General features: G+C 45.8%; 1 protein-coding gene across 2 annotated transcripts in view; it reads right to left on the reverse strand.

The window, feature by feature from the left end:
* The window catches only part of SYT17 (synaptotagmin 17), a 109,819-nt gene that overhangs the window by 36,287 nt on the left and 57,726 nt on the right, over positions 1-15,806 (reverse strand). For both annotated transcript variants that reach the window (XM_083153280.1, XM_083153281.1), the window contains one exon: positions 843-963. In XM_083153280.1, coding sequence (XP_083009406.1) covers positions 843-963 — 121 coding nt within the window. The remainder of the gene's footprint in view (positions 1-842; positions 964-15,806) is intronic.

Genomic DNA, 15,806 nt, shown 5'->3' on the forward strand with positions numbered 1-15,806 from the left:
TCCAGCCTGGCCTCTGGCCCCTAGTGGCAGAGAAGGTCATGTCAGACTTGAGACAATAAAAGATGCATGTCAAGACAGAAAAAAGTCTCAGCGCACACTGGCTCTGAATAAAGTTCTCAATGTGTTGTAATAATATAGTAGACCAACAAGGCATAACATTTTGAACAGTAGACAACTTACGATGGTGGGGGACTGTGTATGTGCAGAGGCACTAATGCGCACGTACAGTCCCCCACGGCAAGCGCCTTCTACAAAATTTTCATTCGCCGGGGCGCTCGCTGCATGATTGAGAGGCAGCGCCGTTCCGGGGCAGGCATATGGCATTTCATGAGCATGCCCACAAAAACGGTGGGCGTGCCCATAGAAAAGCTACGTGGACCCCAGCAAATGCAGGCAGATGGATGACGTCACATGACGTCAGCACCCTCCCCCAATTTGCAGAAGACCGTTCTGCTTAAAATTAAGTCCTGGTAGCAAGGGGATTCGGGCGGCGGGGAGGGGAGCGTGCGTTTGCCGTGCGCCTTTAACAGGCTCACTAGGCTCCAAATATGCGCAGCCTAGCGATCATGTCTGAATCAGGCCCATCGTGCAGTAGCAAATGCAGGATTTCAGGAGGGGAGTTTGCAAATGTTTGATTTTACAGCGATTTTCGCTGGCCAATGAGAAATGTATAATTAGCCTGTAACAAGCTATAGTATCATATGTGCTGCCTTAATGGGTCTTAAAATATCATCTGCTTCATAGTAAGTTGCTATACAGTTGCCTTATAATGTACATTCTTATTTTATGCCAGATAATTGTATTGTAAAATAATTTCTTTCCACATAACAAATCAGACGTACCAGATCCTTGGCTCATATCAGTTTGTAGAAGCTGCTTTGCTCTGATAATATCCACATTCAATCTCCCGGCACTTGGCAGGTAATTAAGAGACAGAAGCAGCTCTCCCAGCTCAACTTCATTCTAAAACAAGACAATACATGAGCAAAACATCTTGTATGCATCAATGTGGTCTATTGCTGAAGACACATGTGGCTTTGTGATGTACATATACAATGAATTATTTACTGTAGTCCAGAGCTAGGTACATCTGTTTATGTACTTTATGCCAAAGATTTATTAATACATTGCAGCAAGCGCGTAACTACCATAGGTGCGAGGGGTGCAGCTGCTATGGGGCCCAGAGCTGAAGGGGGCCTATGTTTACTGCCTAAGTCAGTGGTAGCCAACCCTAGCCCTCGAGAGACACCAACAGTTCACATTTTCCAGACAACCTAGCTGCCGCACAGCTGCACTCATTAATCACTGACACATTTTAAAAGATACACAGATGGAGCTAATTAGCTCACTTGTGATTCTGTGAGGAGACCTGCAAAACATGCACTGTTGGTAGCTCTCGAGGACTAGGGTTGGCTACCCCAGGTCTAAGTAATATGTTTTACATACATTTATCACCATCAGTTGCTAAATAGGGGGCCCTTACAAACTTTTGCTATGGGGCCTACGAATATCTATGTTATGCCGCTGCATTGCAGTACATCAGGCATTCCCAGGGTTGCCGAGTTTTACAATCTCCTCTCCGGGAGAACCCCGGAGAGGAGACTGTCAACATCACTTCTGGGGGCGGGGCCTGATGGAGACATCATCAGTCCCTGCCCCCAGTAATGCAAATACCGCAATACGCGGGTCCCCGATGAGGGGGCGGGGCTAAATATGCACGATTTGCATATTTAGCCCCACCCCTTCCACCGAAATGCCGCGAATCGCGACAATTTAACGCTTCCGCCACCACAAGGCACATGAGGGAGGAAGGGGACAGCCGGAATCCGGGAGGGTTGCCCCCCTATCCGGGGGACCCGATTTTCGGGATCCTCCCGGCCATTCCGGGAGGGTTGGCAACCCTGGGCATTCCCAACCACGGTCTTCAAGGCACACCAACAGTGCAGGTTTTAGTGATATCCAGGCTTCAGAACAGATGGATTAATCAGAATCCCTCAGGTACTAATTAAGTCACCTGTGCTCAAGCCTGGATATCACTAAAACCTGTACTGTTGGTGTGCCTTGAGGACCGTGGTTGGGAATGCCTGCAGTACATTATGACATAGTTGCCTGTCCTCCTGCTCCCTGAAATAGGAGCAATCTCCCTGATTTCTACTAACCCACTTTATGCAGCTGTTAATTTTCTGGGGAAAACAGGAAATCAGAGATATATACAATCTGATGGGATTCGCACTTGGAATTTATTACATAGGCATCACATTTATTATAACGTATGTTGTACTGAGAGAGAAGAAACGAAATATCACAGCAAATAATTGCAAACAAATAAACCAATATTGCAGGCAGCAATGTTATTATCAAAACCTGCTACATTTCCAAAAGTGTATAGTTACTAATGTTATCTAGAAATATTTCGCAACAAGCATTTAAGCACATATATGCCCATATATGGACCTAGCCACAACCTCTGGGTGGAGCATGACACGCCCCATTATTAGGCGCTTTGCAAAATTCTACTGCCAATTATAATGTCCCTGAAACTAGTTTTCAAAAGTAGGTAAGTATGCATTACAATTATATATGAAGTCACCTGGGGCTATGTGTATGACCAAGTTTCTACCTCTCTTGCCTACTCTCCCAGAAGCTGTGGGAGACTCACGTATTTGGGGTAGTTCCCTGCAGCCCCAGAAGAGTAGACAGCTCTCATATATCCTGCTTGCTTCCTGGTGACGAGGGCAGGATTGTATGCTACAGAGTGGCAATCACGAGACCCGCAGGAATGGGGTGGGGCCCCAATGAGGGGTGGAGATAAATGAGGTGATCCAGTTAATTAACTGGATCACGTCACTTAACTCCACCCTCTCACCGGGGATCTGGGAATCATAGGTGTTTCCTTATGTTGGGGGCGTGGTGGTGACTTCCGTTGGGGTGTAGTAAATAATGAAAATCCTCTATTCTCTACAGCTGTGTATATTAACTGGAGGATGCATGCTGGACATAGGGATAAGTGCTGCAAATGGAAATAGGTACTGGATATTGGAAGACGTGATGGAGATGGGAATACATGCTACAAATGGTAATAGGTGCTGGATATGGGGATACATGATGGACTTGGGTATACAGTATGTGCTGCAAATGGGAATAGGTGCTGGACATGGGGATATGTGCTGCAAATGGGAACAGGTGCTGGATAAGGGGATATGTGATGGACATGGGGATATGTGCTGGATATGGGGATACGTGCTGCAAATGGGAATAGGTGCTGCAAATGGGTATACGTGCTGCAAATGGGAATAGGTGCTGCAAATGGGAATACGTGCTGCAAATGGGAATACGTGCTGGACATAGGGATAGTTACTGTATATGGGGTAACTGCTGGATACGGAAATGGTGTTGGACTTGGGGTTAGTTGCTGAGCATGGAGATAGGACATGCAGATCGGTGCTGGATATTGGGATACATGTTGGTCATAGAGGTAAGTGCTGGCCATTACTATACATCTTGTTGCTTGTAAGCTGTGGTACTGCATTTCTCATGATACTTTGGCCTCATTATCACTGTTTTGAAATGAATGGGTTGATACTCTACTCTATATGAATTCAGTAGAAAAGGCCTCTGGCAGCTCTCATCCATATGAATTCAGATAAACACACAGTAGATAAGATTCTATGTACAGAATAACTTTTGCAAAGCCAACAAACTAAAAATGCAATAAACGAATAAATCCTTGCTATAAACAGACATAATCTCATTAAACATGGAGGGTGACATTTAATAGGATGAGATAGTTTGACTTTCGCGATTTTTAGTCAAAAAACTTCTGAATTTGCACGTTTTCCATAAGTCGCACATTTAATAGGATGCTAATTGTGGTAAAAATCGCAGTTTTTGGATGCAAAAATGGCACATTCTGACCTGTTGATTTTTTCTCACACTTCAATTTGCATCCAGATGTTTACCCATTAAAATGTATGCAACTCACAAATTTAATAGGATACGATTTTTGGAGAATGTTACCAAAAATATAAAAACAAATAGACCAAGTTCGAAAGAACCATGCATAGACCAGTGTGATCTGTGCATGGTTCCATCCAAATAAATGTGTAAAAGTAAAAATGAAATAAAAAAAATGGTGTGGGGTCCCCCTCCTGAGCATAACCAGCTCCGGGCTCAAAGAACCTGTCCTGGTTTTAGAAATTCAGAGGACAAAAATCATAGGGAATCTCCAGGAATTCTAAAACCAGCACCAGGCTCAAGGGCCTTTCCTTGTTTCCAAAATCTGTTTATCCCCTATGAATTTTGTCCCCTGAATTTCTAAAACTAGGACTGGTTACACAAATCGCGCATGTGCTTTAATTCGCACATTTTCCTGACTAAAATTTGAACATTTTCTGACAAAAATTTGTTGCATCACATCGCATTTTTCATGCCTCAATTCACATTCCATTAGTCAATTTCTTTAAAAAATTTGCGATTTGAAAACAAGGTGCGATTTGAGAACCTTACTAAAAATCGCATCAAATTAAATGTCACCCGGAATCTAAAATAGTAAATACATTTTGCAAATGCTGTAACCTGATGCAGCCCAATAGTATAAAGTGTCACCTATACCTTCAATTGAAACTCCACTGAGACCCCCAAATGGCTGCAGACTGTCAATCACTTGACATCTGCAGCGGGTGCCGGACGGGGTCCCGACAGTCGGGATCCCGACAGTTATTGTCTGAGACCAGGCAGTCGGGATCCCGACGTCGGGATAATGACTATCGGGATCCCGACTGACGGTGAATCATACCACACCCATCTGTAGCTGTATTGCATCAACAATGCACATGTGTAGAATGGGTCCTGCCAGTGGCGTAACTATAGAAGGTGCAGGAGGTGCGCTTGCTATGGGGCCCGGCAGGTTGGGGAGCCCGTGGTCCCAGCAAGCAACCCCCTGCACTATTGTTTTTGAAAGCAGTTCTTTTCTTAACACCACCACGGGTCCGGGGGACACTTCCTGTATTTGGGTCCAGGACTCCGGGGTCATTTCCTCTAGTATGCATGGGTCTGGGGTCATTTCCTGTATTAACACTGCCGTGGGCACAGAGTCAGTAGTTGGCCCCTAACAGAAGCAGAGTGGTGCCTACCATAGTAACACATGCGGCAGTAAGACAGGAGCAGCGATGAGCCGACTGCAGTGACAGGAAGCAGGACCGTGACCAGGAGCAGCGCTGAGCCGTCGGCAGTGACTGGAGGCAGGGTCGCGACCAGGAGCAGCGCTGACGCGGCGGCAGTGACAGGAGGCAGGGTCACAACCAGGAGCAGCGCTGAGGCAGCGGCAGTGACAGGAGGCAGGGCCGCGACCAGGAGCAGCACTGAGCCAGCGGCAGTGACAGGAGGCAGTGCCGTGACCAGGAGCAGCACTGAGCCAGCGGCAGTGATAGGAGGCAGGGCCGTGACTAAGAGCAGCGCTGAGGCGGCGGCAGTGACAGGAGGCAGGGCCGCGACCAGGAGCAGCGCTGAGCCGGCGGCAGTGACAGGAGGCATGGCCGTGACCAAGAGCAGCGCTGAGCCGGCGGCAGTGACAGGAGGCAGGGCCGCGACCATGAGCAGCGCTGAGCCGGCGGCAGTGACAGGCGACAGGGGCTCCGACCAGTACCAGTGTCAACCATGCGCAGGGAGCTAAAGATTATGACTGGGAGATTGCAGCAGCAGCGTCCCCACCAAGCCAGCTAGCGGTAAGCTGCCTTTTCTTGTGATGCTATGAGAAGTGGCTCCATTGTCTCCCCGTTCAAAGTGATAGCAGTCTCATTGTTACCCGGAACACAGTTGTATATTACTATGAAGTATATGGATAAGTGGACATATGTACTTTTGTGGGGGGCAGTGTATAAACATGTATATGGGAGGTAGGAGTATGGACATATGTATGTATGTGGGAGGCAGCGTATGGACATATGTATATATTTTTATGTATGACAAAGGCCATGTATGTATTTTATGTGTGAGGGAGGCAGTGCATAGATGGATGGATATATGAAATAGGAGGTGTAAGTATGTATGAGGGAGGCAGTGCATAGATAAGTGGATATATATATATATATATATATATATATATATACTCGGCTGTGCGGCCTGGCACTCTCCCAAAACAGTATCGCCCCGGTGCCCTCCGGAAAATATTTAGGGTAATCAGTTAAAGACAAACTGCGGCACTCCAGGGTCTTGTAAAAAGTCAAAGTGGCATTTATTGTATAAATGCAGAAAGATCCGACGTTTCGAGGATCAAGTCCCCGTTTTCAAGGTGTGGTGAAACAATGTGTGTATGTGCTGTGCTTACCTATATAGGGTGTCCCTCCCGCCGTCACTTCACCTGTTCCCGGTCCGTTCTGACGCTGGGACCATCTAGCCACTTCCGGCCACGAGACTTCCCCACTGACGAAGTCCATCGACGAAACGCGTAGGGGCGTGGTCTGTGTGACGCATCTTTTGAAGCCGCTGGTCTCAAGTCTGCTTGGAAGCCTGTGGAACTGACGCTGAGCCGCCGCTGGTGTGGAACGATCGTGCCTGCTGGGTTTCCCGACCGGTATCGTGAGTTACACACCGCACCTTCTGGGCATGCAGTAATTGAGCCAGTGGATTGTGTATAAACCTTGTGGTATTAAGCCCACACCGGATGAATTGTTCGGTACGGGCATTTTCCTCTCCGTAGGAGAGATTCTTAACAGTGATTTTCACGTTTTATAATAAACGGTATTACACCATGAAGCGCCCCCTCTATCTGTTATAGGTGCTGTTGTTTGTTGAAGGTCCCGTGGGAATCGGGTCGTTTGAGGGGAGCTGCACCGATATAACAAACAATTTGGTTTGGTGTGGATTATTTCAAGGACTTGTCATTCCTTGGAAGGAACGGACTTTTAAATTAGTGTCAGCGCACCTGTATATTTGCATTGGATATATATATATATATATATATATATATATATATATATGAGATGTATGTATGAGGGAGGCAGTAAATGGATATATATATATATGGTACTTATGTAGTATCTGGGCTGCCGATTTTGTGATTGTATGCCTTACCTTAAGGCATACAATCAGATGCGATGCGATGCGATTCGATGCGATTTTGCATAGGATTCAATGTTAAGAAGGTCCTGTTCATTTCCCCACTATCCAAGTGGGCATAGAGTTGATTTTATATAGCGTGGCGAGCGCAGCGAGCCACCGAGCCCGAAGCGTGGCGAGCGAAGCGAGCCCCGCGAGGGGACGCATATTTCTTAAAAAGTATTCTGTGTCCCCTCGCGGGGCTCGCTACGCTCGCCACGCTTCGGGCTCGGTGGCTCGCTACGCTCGCCACAGGTTTATATCCAACTCCATGCCCACTTGGATAGTGGGGAAAGGAAAAGGACCCCTTTTTCCCATTGAATTCTATGTTAAAATGGACTCAGACCATTTTAACATTGAATCCTATGGAAAAATCTTGACCATCGCATCGCATACGATTTGGTCGCATGCGATGCGATACGATGCGATGCGATCCGATCCGATTTCTAAATCGGACGCCCAGATACTACATAAGTACCATATATATATATATATATATATATATATAAGAAAGAGGCTATGTATGTATGTATGTATGTATGTGAGAGACCGTGTACAGTATATATGAGAGAAGCAGTGTATGGATGTAAATATGAGAGACATCCATGTGAGATACTGGGGCAGATGTATTAAGCCTGGGGAAGAGATAAACTGGAGATAAAGTGAAAGGAGATAACGCACCAGCCAATCAGCTGTGTTTGAAATATGACAGTTGGGAGTTGATTGGCTGGTGCGTTATCTCCTTCCACTTTATCTCCAGTTTATCTCTTCGCCAGGCTTAATACATCTGCACCATTGTGTGCAAAAGATTAAGCATTAGAGAGACAGAGAGTGAGGGATATAGAAAGAAATGCAAAGATGAGAGAGATTAGATAAATGCATAGCCCTATTTGCATCTGGTGGAAGCACAGTAAGTGAACCATGCAGTCCATGTGAACCTAATCCCCCATTCTGCCTCCGCCAGCCAATGCCCAGAACCCACAGAGTTTTAATAAAAATAATTGTTAAAAAAAGTATTCAGGAAGGTGTGAGTCAACGTTAAAATGATAGGAAACACCACACCTCCTGTGCGGCTCTAGACATGCCAACTCTAGTGGAGACCTGAGTTAAGGACCCTTAAAAAAATTTGCTATGGGGCCCACAAAGTTCTAGTTACGCCTCTGGGTCCTGCATATGCGCAAAGTACCAAACATCGTACAACACGCAAGGCAACAGCAACAGGCTCTGAATCAGGCCTGTAGTTTGAAATCAATTGTTAAAAATATTCCAAACACAGCAACATGCTGAGGAGGTGACTGAGTGTATAATAAATATATGCACAATCTCTACGCTCAAAATATATTTAGCTAAACAGAAAGCACCAAGCCAAAAAACAAAAAATCAATTTTCTGCAAGGAATATGAGGACTGATGATTATGTAAACAGCCTTTGCCCCATGACTCACGCTCACCATAATAAAAATGTGACATGTTGATGGAGGTATTTAGAATATTTCATCCAGAAATAACGTTCTGCTTGTAATAACTGAGCTACAGCAACATTCCTACAAGATGAAAATCACCTAGACACCAAAGTAATCTAGATACATTGTCTAATATAACATCCACACACAATACCAAAACAGAACGCTATAACATTATTTAATAGCAATCAGTGGCAGATTTTATAATATATAGATATGGGACACATTACCAATAATGTAGGGTAGAGGCATCAAACCATAGAAAGAGATAACGCATCAATCAAATCATCTTCCAAAAGACAATTTACAATCAGCTCAATCCGGGTTATCCAATCAAGGTTATGCTTAAAAGCTGCTGATTGGCTGAGTATTAGAGGCCCGTTACAAGGCCTGTCTGTGAGTGACATGTAAGACAGGCCCAGTTCCAAATGGGTTCTTTAACAGGAATAACATACAGTAGGTGCAAGGTGCGGTATAAATATGGTCTAATCCAGGTTGGAAAACAGAAGTGGCGGAGCGCTAGATATTAAAATATTCAACAGTCTAAATCACGGGTGTCAAACACAAGGCCCGCGGGCCAAATCCGGCCCGACAGACCTCGCCATGTGGCCCGCGCAGCCGCCGCCAGCCTTCACCTTTTATTCTCTTTTTTGAGAGGTTTTTTTTGCACTGCCGGCGGCCATGTTCCTGTGGTCTTTTAAGATGTCTGCGGCCACAGGAACATGGCCGCCGGCCTCCACGGCTGTTCCCTCTTATCGAGGCAGTGGCAGACGCTGGGTGGGGACGTCATGACGATGACGCCTCCCACCCACGCGTCTGCAGAGAGGAAGGAAGGCAGGCCGAGTTGGGGGGCCGCAGCAGGACAGGCCGCGGCGCAGAGAGTGGAATTGAAATTACTGGAGCCGCAGCAGCAGCAGCAGTAAAGGAGCCTGAGGGATAAAATACAATAAGTTACATAAAAAAACAATATATCTGGTGGTGGTGTCATGGCATTACTTTTATATTATACAGGGGGAGCAGCCTGTGGTGTCATTATTATTGTACAGGGGGAGCAGCCTGTGGTGTCATGACACCACAGGCTGCTCCCGCTGTATAATATAAAAGTAATGCCATGACACCACAGGCTGCTCCCTCTGTATAATAATAATGCAAGGACACCACAGGCTGCTCCCCCTGTATAATAATTTGTGTCATGGCATTACTATTGTTATATTATACAGCGGGAGCAGCCTGTGGTGTCATTGCATTATTATTATACAGCGGCCCTTTGAGGGTGCCCAAACTGCTGATGCGGCCCCCGATGAATTTGAGTTTGACACCCCTGGTCTAAATAATTAAATAACTAAAAATCTGATCAATTGGGTATCACATATAAAATGTATTTAATAAAAGTAAGAACATATATCAACAACATATTATAAAGGTCATGATAAAAAGCAAAAAATGCACTTCAATAAAAGAATTGTTGGATTGGTAGTATACTTAGAATGTGTTCCGCTTGTTCCTATTGTACTCTACTGTTAATCAAAATGGTATCCCAGACATAGGCGAATCTAGGGGGTGGTCCGGGGGTGCACAGGACCACCCATTAGTCCATTTTGTAGCTGAGGGATGGGGCTTTCCAATGAGCCCAGCCCCGTGTCTCTAGCCCCCTGGGAACCGGAGATACTGCCAGGCAAAGCTGGAAAGTTTTCCCTATAGGATAACATGGGACCCGCTAATTCCGACCCCCACCCAGTTCAATGGCTGCCAGTTCCCCCTTCGGCTTCACTGAAGCTCGAGGTTGATCTCAGTTGAACCCAAATCGCTGGGCCTTCAATCTGATACAGGCTGGATCCATATGGGTTAATTGGTTCAAGGGATATTGAGGTTAAACTGTTTTTTTCATTTCTTAAATGTAATTTCATGACTGTTTATGTTCTTTGAGGGCAGATTTCTCTGGAACCAAACAGCCCAGTTTCACGGAACCAAAATCATTCGAAGCCAATTCAAAAGTTCTTCAATATAATACTGGTCTCATGTAAATGGGTCAGTTAGTTCCAAAGATATAGCTGGTTGGTTAAAGGGGGGTAGGGAGAGGGGAGTGGTTGCAGTGGCGTAACTACTGTAAGGCAGCCCCAGCTGCCGCTTGGGGGAGCAAGCGGCAGTGGGGTCTGTGTGGGTGCCGGCACCCACTCCATGCATTGACATGCTGCTGCCTGCACCAGAGGCGAGTCAGCCACAGCGCGGGTGCGGCCATGGCAGAGACAACAAATCCCCCTCCTGATTCAATTGACTGTACACCGAGCCGCCTATTAGCTAGTGTACAGGATGGGTGGGCGCATGGGCATGCTAGGGTGGCCTGTGGTGCATCGGAGCCAAGGGAGGCAGCAGTGTCTGCTGGTCTCTCTTCCTCTATCCTGCTTCTCCGTTATGCATGGGGAAACGCGCTGGAGAGGAGCCCGGGGTAGGGGGCACCACAAACTTTTTGGCAGGGGGGAGCAAAATTTATAGTTACGCCACTGAGTGGTTGTCTCTCCCCCTCACACCAGAAAATGCAGGGACTAGGCTAGTGTATAAGGGCTGGGAATGTCCCTGCATGATCCTGGGACCATGTTCCCGGGTAAATCCCTGCATTTTCTGTTGTGAAAGGGGTATTATTTCAAACAGCCGTGCTTTGAATACAGCCGGGCAGCCCCCTGCTCTCTGCCCAGCTGTCAATGACTGTCACCCCTGCAGCTTCCGCTCCAATTCTTCTCCCCGCTTTCACCTCAGCCCGCCACCCCCCTTTAATCATGTGGTGCCAGCGCCCGGCGTGCTCCCCCGACGTCACGCACAACAACAGCGCACACAATATTTTAAATGTCCACTTGGCTAGAGGGGACACCAGGAGGGGAGTGGGAGCATGCTCTGCGCTGCGCTCTGCTCCTCTCCCCATAGAAGCAGCTGCACCGCTCTCCATCTCTCCCTGCAGCAGCAGCGAAGGCTCATATAAAAATTTACAGTAAGTGGCACTTTTGGGGGCATTGCTTAAGGGACGCTACAAGTGGCGGTATGTGGGGGCATTACGCATAATGTGTGGCTTAATGTGTAAGGGGCATTACGGTGTGCAGCATCATGTGTAAGCGGCATTATGTGTGCAGCATCATGTGTAAGGGACATTATGTGTGCAGCATCATGTGTAATGGGTACTATGGTGCGTGGCATCATGTGTAATGGGTACTATGGTGCGCGGCATCATGTGTAATGGGTACTATGGTGCGTGGCATCATGTGTAATGGGTACTATGGTGTGCGGCATCATGTGTAATGGGTACTATGATGTGCGGCATCATGTGTAATGGGTACTATGGTGTGCGGCATCATGTGTAATGGGTACTATGGTGTGCGGCATCATGTGTAATGGGTACTATGGTGCGTGGCATCATGTGTAATGGGTACTATGGTGTGCGGCATCATATATAATGGGTACTATGGTGTGCAGCATCATGTGTAATGGGTACTATGGTGTGCGGCATACAATAATTGTAACGTGTATGGGCACCTTAAGTTAGGCTTGGATTGCTCAGGTTCTCTGGCTGGTTGACTTCAAGCCTGCAGTGATATACTCTATGTCAGGCAACAGAGCCTTGCACTCTGTGTATTACTGGTGTGTCACTCTGGATATGGGTCCCTTGATCAGAGCCCTGTCTGCCTCTCTGCTCCTGGAAGTCTCCCAAATGACCTTCCCACAAGCTGGGATAAAAAGGACTCTCATGCATACCTCACGGCCATCCATATAACCATCCTGCTCTCAATACACTGAGACTCTTTCTACTTTGTATTCTGCTTCATCTCAGTGCCTCGTATGCACAAGAGTGGATGATTATGTAAATCATCCATTCGCAGCCGTGTGGAAGGTACTGCGGGTGGAGGGCGGCGTCTGATGTACTTGCAAGGCTGCGAATTTCGCAGCCTTGAATAAGGTCCAAAGACTTTATTATTACTTATACAAGTAAAGGCCGTATATTAAATATGTTTTCGGTCAAATGGCTTCTATACTGTACAGTATATCGATTTAATTGTCTTGATCCAGTACATCAATTCTTTCCAGAGTAAAGGGCGATATACATGTACATGTGATTTGGTAATGTTTTATGCGATTGTGGTGATTAAATCACATGCATTTGACAGCAGGTCTGATGCGATGTACCATTTCATGAGCATCGCATGGGAGACTGCAAGTCGCACCGCCAGCAGTAGATATCCGTCAGATCGCAGCCAAGCCAGACAGACTTGGGTGGGATAACATGCGATATATCATGTGCAAAAGGATATATTGTATGCGGTCCTGCGGCCCAGGAAATTCCCGGGTGGCTCAAGGGGGGACCGCAGGCGACTTATCCACTCGGAGAAGTCATCTGATGTATGTATTTAAACTACAGTTTAATGCTAAAAAATGCAAAATTATGCACTTGGGACTCAAAAACCCAAAGGCTTAATATAGTATCAAGGGTACTATAATGGAAACTACTGAGGAGGAAAGAGATCTAGGAGTCACTATTTCAAGTGACTTAAAGGCAGGGAGGCAATGTAACAAAGCAATGAGGAAGGCTAGTCAGATGCTTGGTTGCATAGGGAGAGGAATCAGTAGCAGAAAAAAAGACGTAATAATGCCACTTTATAGGTCATTGGTACGACCTCATCTGGAATACTGTGTCCAGTTCTGGAGACCATATCTTCAGAAGGATATAAATACATTGGAGAGTGTACAAAGAAGGGCAACTAAAATGGTTCATGGCCTACATCACAAAACTTACCTGGATAGACTAAAAGATCTTAACATGTATAGTTTGGAGCAGAGAAGGGAAAGGGGGGACATGATAGAAATCTTCAAATATATCAAGGGTTTTAACATAGTACAGGTGGGAAATTTTCTTCAAAGGAAAACAAGTAATAAAACACGAGGACATGCACTGAAACTGGAGGGAGGTAGGTTCAGGGGAAATGTTAGAAAGAATTACTTCACAGAAAGGGTAGTGGATAAGTGGAATAGCCTCCCATCAGAGGTGGTAGAGGCTAAGACAGTAGAACAATTTAAACATGCTTGGGATAGGCATATGAATATCCTTACAAAGAAATAAGGATTAAAAAGGGTTGAGTTTACCTGAAGGGTAAAAAAGGGGCAGACTAGATGGGCCAAATGGTTCTTATCTGCCGTCAAATTCTATGTTTCTATGTTTCTATGAACAGCTTTAGGTTAACTCAAATACTGCTCCCAAGGATGAGATATTGTTCTCAAGCCTCATACTGAGACATACTACAAAATATAAAGGGTGTGGATCATTAGGTCAACAGTTTCTAGGTCGACAGTCATTAGGTCGATCATGAATGATCGACAGTGAAAAGATTGACACTTGGAAAAGGTCCATGTGCAGTAGATCGACATGGACAAAATGTTGACACAAGCAAAAGGTCGATCTGGAAATGTTTGACACAGGAAAAGGTTGACGCAATTTTTCATGTTGACGTGGACCCCCTATGAGTGTAACATGTGCCCTTGCATGGCTCACGCTACTGGCACGGTGCCTCGCTTCACTTGGCATACTTTCCATTCCCATTTGGAGTCCAAGTGGATCTTGCATCACAGTTATCTGAGTCAAAAAAATCATGAAAAACATGTTGATCTGTTCATGTGACGACCATTTCCATGTCAACCTATTTGTCACCCTCGATCTAGTGCATGTCGACTGTGGACCTAGTCACCGTTGGAACCAGATATAATTACACTGTGATATTTATCTGTGGTATTTTTATATCTTTAGCAACATACTGTAAGTAATTTTAGGCACTAAAAACATAATCTTTAACAAAAAGAACATATACATATACACAGCCACTGATGTATCTTAGCATTTCACTGTTTCAATTTTAATTGAGTTTCTTATTTCTTTTTTTAAGTTGCCTCTTTTCACCTAACCTTTATAGTTTCTTGGCCGCAGAATATTACACTTCACTAATCTAACCACATTATCTGCAGCCTCTGGAGCTGCTTTCACAGCACGCTGCTGAGCCTTTTATCAGTGTGTGTTTCTGTTCTTTGGACAGAATTGGATTTGTATTTTTCCATTCATGACTCTGAAGATGGCACTGTTGCTATTAATGCCTACAGAGAGAAACAGATGGGTATAACACAATGGGCGGTATTCAATGAGACTGATTTGCCAGGTTTTTATGGCGATTTTGTGCTGTAAGGCGAATTTCTGACTAAAACGGTGAATCACCCTATTCAATGACCAGATGGTGAATACATTTCAAGGTTTTTTTCGCCATGATTCACCAAGTAGCAATCGCTATCTTTTTATGGTGAAGTGGAAGGTGAACTTTTAAAATAAAGTGTTTTGTTTTTTACAATTGGTGTCAAAAAATCTGGAATTTTATTCTGAGGAGGGGCATGCTATTTTTATTCATGTGCTGTAAGCACATGAATATATATTTAATTTAAAAAAATATATATATTTTTTTTTTACACAGACCAGCCAGCAGGGGGCCGGAGCCGAGCCGCTCATTAGATATTCATATATTCACTTCACCCGATCATTACATATACATGATCAGGTGTAGTGAATATACCCGCTCCCCTGCTGGCACCCCCGGGGGGCAGCCTGTGCTGCCTGGCTCCCGGGGAGCCCACCTCCCCCCCACAAACGTTCTGGGGCAGGCAGGGAGACTTCCATCTCCCTGCCTGTCACCGTCCTCAGGCTCCCTGCGGTGTCCACCGCAGGAGCTCAAATTCGCCAGTCAGGGGCAGCGAGCCCCTGACTCGTTGAATACCGGAGCCGGCGAGGCTCCGGAACGCGGCGAGCAGTGGCGAATGTGCAGCGAATCCTAAACAGGATTCGCTGCACGTCGCCAGTATTCACTTTGAATACCGCCCAATGGGTTAAGGTATAAAACAATGATACAATGATCAATTGCTGTAGTAGTGTGATAAATATTTTGGGTGGGATGCTCTAATGCAAAAATGTGGTAAAATCCCCGTTATGGGGGGTGGTTTCACCAGCAAAAGCTGGCCATACACCATAGAAGCCTATGAGCCTATGGGCTTCTTAACGCCACCGGCCTGCTACAAAAAATGGGGGAGGGGGACGCAAAGCATGCCCTTGCTCCGGGCACTGTGGCACCTAGCTACACCGCTGACGACTGCACCAGTGCCCTCCATTTTAAAATAATGACTGGAAAAGAGTTTTGGTGTCTGTTTAGCAAGACTGGCAGATCCCTGTTAAAAATCT

The sequence above is a fragment of the Crinia signifera genome, chromosome 7, assembly GCF_055691185.1.
Source record: "Crinia signifera chromosome 7, ASM5569118v1, whole genome shotgun sequence".
In the NCBI taxonomy this organism is placed as follows: domain Eukaryota; kingdom Metazoa; phylum Chordata; class Amphibia; order Anura; family Myobatrachidae; genus Crinia; species Crinia signifera.